The sequence below is a fragment of the Callospermophilus lateralis genome, chromosome 8 (genome assembly GCF_048772815.1).
Source record: "Callospermophilus lateralis isolate mCalLat2 chromosome 8, mCalLat2.hap1, whole genome shotgun sequence".
NCBI classification, from domain to species: domain Eukaryota; kingdom Metazoa; phylum Chordata; class Mammalia; order Rodentia; family Sciuridae; genus Callospermophilus; species Callospermophilus lateralis.
The window spans coordinates 51,051,055-51,066,056 of record NC_135312.1 but is presented as its reverse complement, the minus strand read 5'-3'; the positions used below and the strand labels follow the sequence as shown (position 1 = coordinate 51,066,056).

At 30.8% G+C, this 15,002-nt stretch overlaps 1 protein-coding gene across 2 annotated transcripts in view; it reads left to right on the top strand.

Annotated features, from left to right (window-relative positions):
* The window catches only part of Uba6 (ubiquitin like modifier activating enzyme 6), an 86,333-nt gene that overhangs the window by 38,580 nt on the left and 32,751 nt on the right, over positions 1-15,002 (top strand). For both annotated transcript variants that reach the window (XM_076865316.2, XM_076865317.2), the window contains exons 7-13: positions 2,314-2,394; positions 5,464-5,586; positions 6,807-6,930; positions 9,202-9,305; positions 10,786-10,848; positions 11,571-11,647; positions 13,863-13,929. In XM_076865316.2, coding sequence (XP_076721431.2) covers positions 2,314-2,394; positions 5,464-5,586; positions 6,807-6,930; positions 9,202-9,305; positions 10,786-10,848; positions 11,571-11,647; positions 13,863-13,929 — 639 coding nt within the window. The remainder of the gene's footprint in view (positions 1-2,313; positions 2,395-5,463; positions 5,587-6,806; positions 6,931-9,201; positions 9,306-10,785; positions 10,849-11,570; positions 11,648-13,862; positions 13,930-15,002) is intronic.

Sequence of the window (15,002 nt, the reverse complement as noted above, 5' to 3'; positions counted from 1 at the left end):
ATCCTAGAAATAAACCTGCACATCTACAGCCAACTAATTCTCAACAAAAGCACTAAAAACATACATCAGAAATAAGCTAGTCTCTCAATTGGTGCTAGAAAACTGGACATTCATATATAAAAGACTGAAACTTGACCCCTATCTCTCACCCTATAGTAAAATCAACTAAAAATTTATAAAAGCCCTGAATGAAAGAGCTGAAACTATGATTCTACTAGAAAAAAAAAATTGGGAAAACACTTTAAGACATTGGTGTAGGCAATGATTTTCTGGCTGTGACTGTAAAAGGACAAATAAAAAACAAAAAACGGCATTACATCAAAGTAAAAATCTTCTACACAGTAAAAGAAAAAACAGTGAAGATCTAACCTACAGAATGAGAGGAAATATTTGCCAACTACCCATTGGCCAAAGGAGCCATGGTACCTAAGGAACTCAAAAAACCTAATGTAAAAACACATAACCCAACTAGAAAATGGGCAAATGATCTGATTAGACATTTTTCAAAAGAAATGAAATAACAAAAAATACAAATATATGAAAAGTGATCGCTATCATTAGCCATCAGGGAAGTGCAAATCAAAACTAAAATGAAATATCTCACCCCAATTAAAACAACTGTTATCAGAAAACCAAAAATGGCAAGGATGTGGAAAATAAAGACATTCTCATAAACTGTTGACGGGACTGTAGACTAGTAAAACCATTATGGGAAGCAGTATGGAGGTTCTTTTAAAAGCTGAAAATAGATCTACCATATGATCTAACATTCCCACTTCTGGGTATATATATCTAGAGTAAATTAAATCATACCAAAGATATGCCTGCACACCCATCGTTACTGCAGCACAGTTCAGAATTATGAAAACAGAATTAACATAGGTGCCCTTTTACATATGTTTAGGTAAAGAAAATTTCACAGATATATACAAATGTTTTTGAGCCATAAAAAATAATGAAATACTGTTTTTTGCAGCAAAATGGATGGAATTTGAGGACATTATTCTAAGTGACATTAGCTAGACATAAAAAGACAAGTACCAAATTTTCTGTCATGGAAATTAAAAAAAAAAAAGTGGACTGAATATACAATGGTGATTAGTTTGGGAAGTGAGAAGGAGGTAGATAAAGGGAGGCTGAATTTGGTCGGTTCACACCTATATATGCACGTATTGACATATCACACTGAACCCCCTTAATTCGTACATGTTAAGTAATACACATTGATCAAAACTAAAATAAATTTTTTTAAATGTGGAAATTAGGTTTTATTTTATCACCATCATCACCACCCTCCAATCCCACTAGTGTAACACAAAGGGCTCAATGGATGCCTGTTCACTTAGTGCATTGCTTTAAGAGAAAACACTGAAGTTAGGAAATCTGCTGTTTTATAACATGCAGTAGATATGTCTTTTCCCTTGAACTCCTTATCCCTCAAGTTTTTAGTTGGTATATATAATCCAGAGATGTGGCCCCAAGTTAAACTCTTAACATTTATAGCATACCCACATATAACATCAAGATTATGACTTTCCAAATGTCTCATTACAGGTAGCATACTATATTCTGACATAGGTAAATAAAACTAAATCCATACTTGAATATTGCTAGTAAAAACTAAAATCCAATTCACTCAGACCAATAAAGAGGAAACACAAGGGGACTGAGAATCTTGTTCTTTACTACTACATAGACAAATGACCTTAAGGAGGAAGTATTTGACCTCTTTGAATCTAAGGTAATTATAATAAAATCTGATTTTAAAACCATCTAATTTTAGCAGACTTAAACATAAAATATTAAGTATGCATTGAAAATTGTTGTTTGCTATAGGATTGAGTGATTTAACTAATGATATTGTCATTTAAAAGTTTATTTTTTGAGTCTGTTGAATTTCAGAAGTAAACAAAAGTTACACCAGCTCATATGTGTCTTTAAATTATAAGAGGCTTTTAGTTTGCATGAAAGTAGTATTCTGATAGCTAAATTGGTATTTTCATGGTAGTAACAGGTAAAACAGTGCTCCAACCACTTGGACAGTGCACAGATACCACATAGGATATTAGGTTTTCTTCTAATAGTGAAGTCTCTAATAGAATTGAATTTAATGGTAGATTTCCCCTGCATATGTTTTTACTTATAATATTTTGTGTTTCTGAAGGTAATAACCTTAGAGCGGAATACAATAGGGTAATAATTTTTTTAACAAGGATAGCATTTCAAACTAATGTGCTTCTAACTTTTAAGAAATTGTACTTTACTAAAAGAATTATTCATTTTGTAGTCTGTAATTTTTTTAACTGTCAACAGTGTGTGGTGGTGACTGAGATGAAACTTACATTGCAGAAGAAGATCAATGAGTATTGCCGTTCTCATTACCCTCCAATTAAGGTATTCTTATTTCATAATGATATGCAGTTAATCAAAAGAGGAACACTTTTACTATTAAAATTTGTAGCTATTCATTGAGTTACAAAGAAGCTCTTTTTCCATGAGGACAATCACATAAGATTTCTCTGTTTAATTTTGGTATATTCATTTCCTGTTTTTAAAACAGGGATCTAAGTTTGGTTTATAGACAAATTGCCAAAATTAAGGGAGAGTTAAGATTAGGAATGGAAAGGTTGATAAACAGTAAATATATCAACCAGTTTTAAATATGATATAATGATGGTTTTCAAGAGGTGCATTATTTCATTCATCAAATATTCATTGAACATCTATGTGCCCGGTGCAGTTCTGGGCCCTAGAAAAACATTAGTGAACAGGACACAGATTTTCTTATTCATGAAACTTACCATCTGCTAAGGAAGATGTATAATAAATAAGCAAAGAAAAAAAATCTGGGCAAAGAATAAAAGCAGTATCTGTATGAGGTTGAGAGAACACCCAGTGCCATTTCTGTTAGATTAGAAAGTCAAGGAAGTCCTCTTTGGGCTGATGACATTTGACTAGAACCCTGAGAAAGAATCAGCTATTTAAAGATCTGGAAAAGAACATTCGAAGCAGAGGAATGTATAAAAACCTGCAAGTTTAAAAATTAACTTGGAGTGTTTGAGCAATAAGAGGCAAGCCAAGATCATTAAAATGCAGTTAGAAAAAAGAAAAAAGGATAGTAGGAATAAACAAACTAGTGTATTAGGTGTAGAGAAGTAGGTAGAGGGCCATAATTTATGGGATCTTTGAGGATATTTGAATTTTAAGCCCCTTAAATATTGATATGACTTACATTTTTAAAAGATCACTTTAGCTTATGTGGAGAGTAGACTGTAACAGTGGTTTCCAAAGTGTGGTCTTAGCATAGTTTCTAAAGCCTTTTCAGGAGTTCTTCTCAAATTGTTTTCATAATGTTACATAATATTTCATAATATTACTTTTTCACTCTTACGGGGTACAGTGGATTTTTCCAGCATCTATATGATGTGTTTTGATGTCAGTCCTCTGACACTTTGTGGAAATTGTCTGTTTTTGTATTTTAATTTTTTCTGTTTTAATCCCTTTTATTTTTTCATTTATTTTATTTATTTTTCACAGTACCCAGGGCTTCACACTTGGCTAGGAAAGCACTGTGCCATTGATCTAGCTGTCCTACTTCCCTAGCTTTGTTTTAAATAACAATAGGTATAACTCACATAAACAAAAGCCCTTTGAGGTTTTAATAATTTTTAAGAGTATGAGGTAGTTATGAAAGTGATCCCAAAGAAAGAGAACTATTGGATTGTAAGAGTAGCATAGGGGCAGATAGACCAGTTAGGAATTATTGCAGTAGTCTAAATGAAAGATGCTGGTGTCCCAGATGAAAAATGAAGTGAAAATAGAGAAAATGAGAAATTGTTGAGTTTGAGGTAATTTTTTTTTTAAAGGCTGATATAACTTGTGCAGTTTTTTAAAAAAGAAAAAAAAAAAAAAGGCTGAGGGGCTGGGGTTATAGGTAAGTTGGTAGAGTGCTTGCCTCTCATGCTCAAGGCCATGAGTTCATCCCCAGCACCAAAAAAAAAAAAAAAAAAAAAGAAAGGCTGATAGAACTTGTGAATGACTGGATGTTAGTTTTTAAAGAGTAAGCAAGAATGGCTCCTAGTTTTTTTTTGTTTTTGGGGTTTTTTTTGTTGTTTTTGTTTTTGGTCTAGCATAATTAGGTGCTTTGTGGTGACACTGGGAAGAAAGAAAAATCATAATCCTTCTCCTGTAATTGAATACACACAACTAACTCTACTTTGTTTTGGAGGTTACTGTTTTCTTTGGAAGAAAAAAAAAAAACTGTTACTTTAAGAACGGCATTAAGCCAAAATTATTCTGTATAGTATAAGTATCCTAAAAAAATTTTCAATTTGGGTATTTTCATAGTCTATTTGTTCTCTCTGTGGGAAATTTGTGCTCTAGTTCACAATTTAAGGTCAATCAGGATAGTCTGTAAACTTACAACAGGGAACAGAATTTTTACTAAGTAATTACATTAGATTATAAACTAAAATCTTTGTTTATGTAACTGTTACACATATCTGTATTTCAGAATTGTTTTGGGGAAAAAAATACATAAATTGTCCTGGAGTTTTCAGCTTTTAAACTTAAAAAAATAAAAATTAAAAAGAAGCAGTAACAGCAGCTACGTATAAATTTCTGCCCAGCTTTATGTCTCAATAAAAGAACAACAAAAACTATATATACCCATTTTAATCAATAAAGACAACAAACACATGATCAGGCGGCACATACTTTAATAGCCATCTCATACTTTGAAAAATAGGAATGACAAATCATTTTTATGAGATATACCCAAATATCACTGTATTTTGTTTTTGTTAGAAAACTATTTTATGCTGGGTTAGTTATGCTACAGAACAAGTATTTGTTATTTTTTAGCAATAGCTCTAAAAGTAGTTTTCAGCACAAAAATAATTTCTTTACAAATTCTTGACATAGAAACAATGCATTTTTTAAGAATATTGCTTTTAATAAAATACTGCAGATTTTGTTAAAGAATCTGATTTTTAATTTCACAGCTTTGTTTTTTCACTTTTAGTTCCTCATCCTTTTTTTTTTAGACTGCTGTTAGCTTTTCATTCTGTTCTATTTTTCATTCATTTTACTGCTTTTAGGAATGTATACTCATTTCTTTTTTTGCTAAAACATTCATTCCCAGGCCATTAAATCAAATAACTATTATATATCGTGCTCGAATTTTATGAGCACATAATTTTTGTTATTTAAAAATCATAAAATGAAAAATGGTGATATATACTTATTGTTCTTCTAACTTTGTTATACCAAATAATCCATTCACCAGATGACCAAATTTCTTGATTCTTAACCTGATCTATATACAGTTTATTCTACTCATGATTCATTTTATTTTCCAAAGAATATACTTAACTATGAATGTAATTTTTTATGAAAGAGTTTAGGTTTGAGGTGTTTTTCTCCTTCACATAAATTAAAAAACTTATTTTTGCCATTTCACAGTTCATCAGTGCAGATGTACATGGAATTTGGTCACGGTTGTTTTGTGATTTTGGTGAGGAATTTGAAGTTTCAGATACTACTGGAGAAGAACCAAAAGAAATTTTTATTTCAAATATAACGCAAGTATGATTATATTAAGTAACTTTTTAAACAAAATTTTTTAAAGTGAATGTGAATGCTTCTTTTAAAAAGGAAATATTAACACAATATTCTAATAAGCAGAATAATAAATGAATATTTTCATTTATGATATTTTAAAATAATTAGGAAATATTTTGTTAATTAGGAATTATTTAAAATATTTATGATATTTTTAAATTATTAGGAAATATTTCTTGATTGTTATATTAAAACTAACTTGAAATTGGAATATTAATTTTAATAGTGTCTAGATGTAGTCCATCATTATTTTACACTTGATAGAACATTTGCATATTATAAAGTTTAGTTTCAGTTTTGTTCTATACCGAATAATTGTGATTCATTATTTACTAAGCTTTTTACTTTGTCACATATGGATGGACTATATCATAAGTCATAAGTCACCTGGTCCAACACTGCATGTATAGGAAAAGGTAGAGAAAGACTTTTCTAATCCATTACATTCTAAAACAATATTTAGAAGGGAGAACAATTTAAGAATTGATTAATCTGTGAGTCAAAAGTAAATTAGAACCACACTTCCTTCATATCATGTAATCTTAATTTGTTGTTTCCTAAAAGAATGTAGAATTAATTCCTTTTTAATACTTACTTCTTTTAACCAAAGTAATTTATTTGTGCTCTTTGTAGTTATTATACATTAAAACCCAAAGCAGCCAATTACAAAGGAATAATATACCATGAAACAATAGTTGTATTTCTGACTTTATGTTTTATTTTTAAACTTAGTATGTTTCCTTTCTCACACCTTTTTTAAGAAAAATTAATTGAAAAATCATTTTGTATATCCCTGCTTAGAGTGGTTTGTTATTTTAAAGTGTCTATATACCTCCCATACGTTAAGACAGCCAGTGTTAGACTCTTAATTTTTAACACCTAGGTTTTTTTATGTTTTACAAGTCAAAAGAATCCTCAAATCTTTGAAATATCCAAAGTCTTTGGAATCTCTAAATGTCTCCCCTAAACTTGAAATTATATTTCAACATTCATTTTAAAAAGTACTAAGTTGATCATTTATTTGTGACAGTTCTTTAAAGGCTTGCTTTCACTTAATGTGAAAGAATGGCTTCGAATTTGGGTTTGAGGATTTTATGATAACGTTGTCATTTTTCTGTGAGTTTTGGAATTTATACTAAAAGAATATGTGAACTTGATTTTTAATAGATAACTCTAATTTTTAGGCTAATCCTGGCATTGTCACTTGCCTTGAAAATCATCCCCACAAACTTGAGACAGGACAGCTTCTAACATTTCGAGAAGTTAATGGAATGACAGGTTTAAATGGATCTACACAACAAATAACTGGTATGGTGATGTGTTTTATTGACTCATTTATAATTATTCATTATTCAGCACCTTTATAATTCAGATACTATGTTCAGTGTTGGTAACATAATGTCAACTGATACAAATCTGATTCATAGGTCTTGAGCATAAAACATTCAGTTCAAGTATTAAACAGTGATGATATTAAGAAAGTACAGACATTCTTAGAAATCCAAACTTAGTAAAGATACCTTGCCTGGTTGGAGGATAGCAACAGTGAGGATAGAGTAACCTGATAAAAACCTGAAGGTTGCAATGACTTCAGAAGGTACTGAAAAAGAACGTTCCAAACAGAGTTAAACAGTAAAAGTCTCAGATCCAAGATAGAACACAACTAATTGAAATGTGCTTTGACAGGGCTAGCAATGAGAATTAAAATTCCAAGAATCTTAAAACATTTAAAAAGAAACATTTTGTTATCATGGTAGTTGAGCAAATATCCTAATTGGATAACATTCATGTAAGGAGTACAAGAAAGAAGAAGAGAGTAGGTTTGGGACAGAAGATAATGAGTAGTTTAGGCTTGTCGAGTGAAGTATTCAAGTTAAGATAACTAGATATTGGTTGGATATATGTTATTGTTCAGTGGCTAAAAGAGAAGGGATGAATGGTTATGACTGCAAGCAGGTTTGAAAGTTAATTGACAAGAAGTCGTACTCATTTTTTTTTTTCTGGGTCTATGTGAGATTATTGCCCAAATTAGAGGGAAGGTGCTAAGGCCACAGTTTTGAGGAGAATAATCATTTTAACAAATGGAAATATTATCAAGCATCATAAGAGCCATTTGAAGTTGAGATAATGAAATTATGCCAATATTAATTTATGTAGTTTGTGGTTTTCCTCCTAAAAGAATAAAAGACAGCTCTAGACAACATCAACTGAACTGTAACTCAACTGTAATTCAATTGAATGGCATGTTTACCCCAATTCAGGGAAGAGTGAGTTGATTTGGTCCTGATATGTTTGAAAATATAATTATGTGATTAGTATGTAGACTATTAGTATATAGACTATTAGTATTGCCTTTTTTCTTAACGACTATAATATATCTCTTAGAAAAAAATGAGTCCTTGTTACAAACTCTGTATAGATCTTTGTATCTATATTTAAACATCTTCGGTAACAACTGTTTGAATTTGTTTCTCAGTTACAACATCTTAAATACAGATTCAGATCACCAGTATTAATTATCTATTTTTGTGAAAATTGACTAATCCTTTGGGATTATCACTTGTTATTTTGGAGTCCATGCCTCAGTGGACTGTGGTCAGATTCTTGAGACTGCCTACATATGAAGAAGCAATCGGATAGCAAAGAATGGAGACAAAGAAAATCTTTATTTTATATCAAAATTTCTCTTACAATGAAGGATATTTAAATAAAGCTGTTATTTATGAAGCTTTTTTAAATGTTTATTAATTGGTTACTGCTTAGTTATTACAATAATTTTCTGTTTTGTGAAAAACATTAAGTAGCTGAAATAATACATTTACATACAAAAGTACACACCTCCTTTGTTCTCACCTGTTCACCACAAATAACTACTGTTCTTAGTTTATTGTGTATCCTTCTATGGTTTTCTTTTGCCTTTTTACACAAAAGGCAGCATATCACATGTAGCGCTGCCCTTTGACTTACCATTGAACAAAATGTCTTCATGATCTCTTCATATCAGTCTTTGCAGACAAACTTTTTTCTAAATTTTTTCTTTTGTGACTATGTAATATTTCGTGTTATGAATGAAAATATTACCAGAGCAAAATATTAATTTACATTTTTTGTATTATGAATGAAATTCAATATCTTTTCCTATATTGCATAATCTTAGCTTCATTGGTTTGAGATGCAATCTTTATTTGCCTTTATTGTGTCTATTGATGTACTTAAGTCTCTTCAGAATTCTCTGATCTGTTCCATTTGTCTCTTCATAAGCCAGAACCTACTGTATGATTGATCAGTATCAATATATTATTGAAACTTTATAATGTATTTTAATGTTAATAATGAGTACCTCTTATTTCTCTCTTTGTCTTTTTCCTTTGAGTTTTCTTGATTTTTTTTTTTAAGTCTTAAAGATCACATTGGAAAAAATATTCTATAGCTCCTCACGTTCCCCTACCCTATAAAAAAATATCTATACTGGAATCTCTTAATTTTATAAATTAGAATTAATTTTTTTATAAAAATAAGTCTTCAAGTATCAGTATTTATATTCCTGTGTAATGGTTTTATTATTTTTTTTTCTTCTAGTGGTATCACCATTTTCTTTTAGTATTGGTGATACTACAGAACTGGAACCATATTTACATGGAGGCATAGCTGTACAAGTTAAAACTCCTAAAACATTTTGCTTTGTAAGTAATTCTTTTTTTTTTTTTTTTTGCTTCAAAAATATTTTTTTCTTGGGGCTGGGGTTGTGGTTCAGTGGTGGAGAGCTCAACTAGCATGCATGAAGCACTGGGTTCTATTCCTCAGCACCACATACAAATAAAATAAAGGTATTGTGTTCACCTTCGACTAAAATATATGTGTGTGTGTGTATATATATATATATATGTATATATATTTCCTTCTATAAATATAATAACTTAAGAGAAAAATGTAATACTCAGTTAACCAAACAGTTAATTTAAAAGCTGAATTGATTTTGTTTTCTTTTACTTTGTACTCACTTTGAGGAAAATGGAATCAATCTAAGAAACAAACTGATGTCAAAAACACTGTATAATTTTTGTTTAACTTGTACCCACTTTGAGGAAAATAGGATTAATATAAGAAACAAACTGATATCAAAAAATCTATATAAGCATACCTCAAAGGAAATATACACTACTGAATAATCAAAGAGTTGATCATACTGTTTACTTCCTAAGAGATAAAACATACATATTTTCAAAAGATATATCAAAGGTTGTTTTGCTGTATTAGTTTATTTTTTTAAGAAATATTTCTTTGTTATTCTTGTTAATTCAAATTTAATTTAAAGTTAAAATTCTATTGAATTTTAATGCTTAAAGAAAAAACAATGTGTATATTGGAAATATAAAATAATTACCTGACATGAAAGTGTAAGTTGCTAAATAGAATATAGAGACCTATGGTCCTGAAATTAAGAGATCTCCTGCTGCTTAAGTCTTTAGGCCACTTCTCCATGTAATCTGTCTAACACATCTCTGATTGGTTGGTTTTTTGATGATGTTACTTGGAATTTGGGGAAGTTTTATTGCAAGTTCTCGGGTTTTAACTTCATTGTCTTCCCCCACACCAGAACTGTTAACAGTAATAGTACTCCTCAAGGTTTGTTCAAGGCAAAACTAAAATAATAAAATATTAGCTAGTCACATCCGCCCCTATATACTTTTTTCTTGCTCTGTCCCCAATTTTTAACTGAATGGTTTGTGCCTCAAGTAAGTTCAGATTGAGTGGGTATTTGCGGGTAATTGTCTTTCGGGTTTTTATTTGTTTTACCTTGATGGTTTTTTAATCCACAAAGGTTTTATCTTAGAATATCTATTCTGGTCTTGTCAGACATGTGAAGTGTGCTTAACAATATCTGTTTTTATAAATAACAATAAAGTTTTTGGAGTATAAAGATGTTCTTGTTAGTTCTTAAGTTTACTATGTAGAGTAGTTGTTTGCATGTAACTTCTTATAGTGTGGTAATAAGGGAGAATAGTAGATATTTTATATTTCAATTAAGGCAAACTTCTTTACATTATTATTTCAGACCTTTGGGAAAGATTCATTGTTATGTCTATTACACTGACACGTAACAGTGTATTTTGTCAAGTAATCACTCACTTGCTGTGAAATAATAAATTTTTTTCCTGTTAGGAACCATTGGAGAAGCAGATAAAACATCCAAAGTGCCTTATTGCGGATTATAGCAAACCTGAGGTAAATACACACTTTTCAGGTTTGAAAGAGGCAACAGAGTGGGGGATGGGAATTGGTAAGTGATGATAAAGTTAAAATGGAGTAACCATGTATATTTCTTGCCCTCAGGTTTTCTTAATTAATTAGTTAATTAATTATACTAATATATCTGAAGTTGAAGAATTTAAAACAGGAATTTGTGTCATGGAAAAAAATGTTAGAATGATTAAAGTTTTACTTGATAGGATTTGTTAGCTTTGATTATAAAGTTATTTCAATAACCTATACAAATTGATTTTATTAAGATTTTATTAACCATGTAGAGTTTATATAAGAGCAAACAAACTTAGGCATATATTTTTTAAAATCACTGGATATAATTTTTTAACAAATGTATTTGTGATAAGGAAGGAAGAAACAGTTTGCAAATTTGTAATTGTTGATAAAGAAAAAAGATTAGATGAACTTACACAAAAGTTTTATTACTGTTGTTCAATTAATATTGCTCTTAAGTTTCATATGAATAGCCTGATAATCACTAATTATTTCACCTTGGAGAGATTCCTTGAAAAATACCTTTATTGCCTTGAGGTCAAGTCATTTTACTTCTCTGGTCATGATCAGTATGAATAGTGTATCGCATGGGGATTAAAATTAAATAATATTTTAAAAGCATTTAGCCTAGTGTCTGACACATACTGTGCAATTAATAAATGAAGCCAATTTTTAATGTTCTTAAATAGGCACCTTTACAGATTCACACAGCTATGCTTGCATTGGACCAGTTTCAGGACAGCTACAACCGCAAGCCAAATATTGGGTAACTTTTTGTTGTTGTTTTAAAAGAACTATTTTCTTTTATATAAAAACAGGTCTCAAAAATTAGTGTTTTTTAAAGAAAGCCCCTGGTAATTGCAAAAGCAGTAAATACACTGACCTATATAAACATTAATTATGACTTTTTGAAGGCTTTAAAAGTTATAACTTAAAAAAAACTGAGAATTAGTGAGCTAGTTATACTTTTTTCTTTCTTAAGTTAGAAGTACTATTACAAAAGGATTTTGCTTTTTTTATTTAAAAATAAATCTTATTTATATAATGTTAGGTGGTCATGGCTTTGAAGTAATTTATTTATTTGTAAACCAGTTATCTTTAAGTCAGTAAAACACTGTTGGCAGAATTCCTCATTCTTCATTGTAGTATATTCATATGTACATAGTATAGTTTGATCAGTTTCATTCCACTGTTCCTCCCTTTTCTCATTCCTCCACATATGAGAGGAAACATTTGACCCTTGACTTTCTGGGCCCGGTTTATTTCAGTTAGCCTGATGTTTCATTAATTTATCAACAGATGTCATTATTTCATTCTTTATGGCAGGGTAAAATGCCATTATCTATGTATACCACATTTTCTTTATCTGTTTATCTCTTGAGAGGTATGTGGTCTGGTTACATAACTTGGCTATTGTGAACTGTGCTGATATAAACATTGATATGTCTGTATCTTTACAGTATGCCTATTTCATTTTTATTTAAGTGCTGAGGGATTTTTTAAACTTGCTCTTTTTAGATATAATAGTAGAGTATATTTTGACATATTATACATGCATGGGGTATAACTTACTCTAATTAGGATCCCATTTTTGTGGTGGTACATGATGTGGAGTTTCACTGGTCATGTATTCGTATATGTACATAGGAAAACTATGTCCAGCTTATTCTACTGTCTTTCCTACTCCTATCCCCCTTCCTTTTCATTCCCCTTTGTCTAATTCACTGAACTCTGTTCTTCCTTCCCCCTCCTCATTGTGTGTTAGCATACACCTGTCAAAGAGAATACTCAGCCTTTGGTTTGGGGGATTCATTTATTTCACTTAGCATGATAGTCTCCAGATTCATCCATTTACTAGCAAATGCCATGGGGCCATTTTTCTTTATGGCTGAGTAATATGCTACTGTGTATATATGCCACATTTTCTTTATCCATTTATCTGTTAAAGGGCACCTAGGTTGATTCCATAGTTAGCTATTGTGAGTCTAGCTGCTTTACACATTGATGTGGCTGCATCACTGTAGTATGCTGATTTTAAGTCCTTTGGATATATGGGGTTTTTTAATTTTAATTTGTTATATATGACAACAGAATGCATTACAATTCATATTACACATGTAGAGCACAATTTTTCATGTCTGGTTGTATACAGAGTCACAGCCTTCTTATCATGTCTCTGGTTGAATATACAAAGTAGAGTCACATCCTTCTTATCTTCATACATGTACTTAGGGTAATGATGACCATTGCATTCCACCATCTTTCCTGTCCCTATGTCCCCTTTCCTCTTCTCCCTCCCCTTTTGCCCTTTGCCCTATCTAGAGTTCATTTAATCCTCCCATCCCCAGAGAAATGCAAATCAAAACTACTATAAGATTTCATCTCACTCATTTCAGAATGGCAGCTATAAAGAATACAAACAACAATAGTCTTGGCAAGAATGTATGGGGAAAGGCACACTCATACATTGCTGCAAATTGGTGTAGCCAATATGGAAAGCAGTGTAGAGAATCCTTATAAAACTGGGGTTGAAACCACCATTTGACCCAGCTCTCCCACTCCTCAGTCTATACCCAAGGACTTAAAAACAGCATACTATAGGAACACAGCCACATCAGTGTTTATAGCAGCACAATTCACAACAGCTAAACTGTGAACCAACCTAGATGCCCTTCAGTAGATGAATGGATAAAGAAGCTGTGGTATATATACAGCATTAAAACAGAATAAAATCATGGCATTTGCAGGTAAATGGATGGATGGAGCTGGAGAATATAATGCTAAGAGAAGTTAGCCAATCCCCAAAAAACAAATGCTGAATGATTTCTCTGATTTAAGGATTCTGATTCATAATATGCTGGATATATGTTTTTATAAAAAAATCCACATCCATATATAAATGTCTTATATTTTAGTTTTGAATATGAGCTTCTGTTTATAGCAATGGGAAATTGACATTGAGGTACCTTTATGAATTGTAGATGCCAACAAGATTCAGAAGAGCTGTTGAAACTAGCAACATCTATAAGTGAAACCTTGGAAGAGAAGGTAAATATTCAAAGTTCTGGTTGTTAAAAGATTTGTTTGTAACATGTAGATGTTGTATATATTAACATTTTTCTAAACTAGGCAGGACAGCACATACCAGTAATATTAACTACTCAGAAGGCTGAGGCAGGAGGAATACAAGAAGCTGAGGCAGGAGGAATATAAGAAGTTGGAGGCCAACCTTATTAACTTATCAAGATCTTGTCTCAAAATAAAAATTAAAAAGTTTTGAGGTTAAAACTCAGTGGTAGAGCACTCCTGGGTTAAATCCCCAATAACCCCATTCCCCCACAACACACACACACACACACACACACACACACACACACACACACACATAAATAAATTACTCTTTCCTCCAGATCCCAGCTTGGTTGCTTATGGATTCTGTGACACTGGGTAATTTCTTTATTTTTTTCTACTTTATTTTTTAAGCCTATAAAATAGAATTGACCTACCTCATAAGATTGTTAATATTATTGATTATTTTATAAACATAAATGATGTGATTTTGTAAAATACTTAGAATATTACTGTTTGTTGCTGCTGTTGTTACATTAATGCTGTTTACATTATTTATCATTCTATTCTGATTTACTCAATTTGTTAACCTGCTCAAACTCACTATAAAATTATCAACTTTTCTATATACCGTCTCTTTTATATGTGATACATACAAATCTCATAATTGTATTTTGCATATCACATTTGGACTTGAACATATAACCTAGAAAATGGTATTTTCATTTTATGATGCTAGTGCCTGCCTGCCAAACACTTTAGTAACTATCAACTTAGCAATATTCATGTAATTATTTGAAAATATTTTTTCTCATTTTATAAAAATGAATGGGAAATGAAGAGCTTAACATAAGAAGCTTTTATCTGTTATGTAATTTTAAAAAAGAAAAAATAAATATACCACAGGTAATGAATCACCAGCCATAAATGAGAAACCATTCATTACATATGTAGTGGTTGTAGAAAAAAAATATATGAAAATTTAGAAATAGATTATTGTAAATAGATTGTTTCAAAAGTTTTTAAAAATAAATAGATTATTGAAGTCTGTG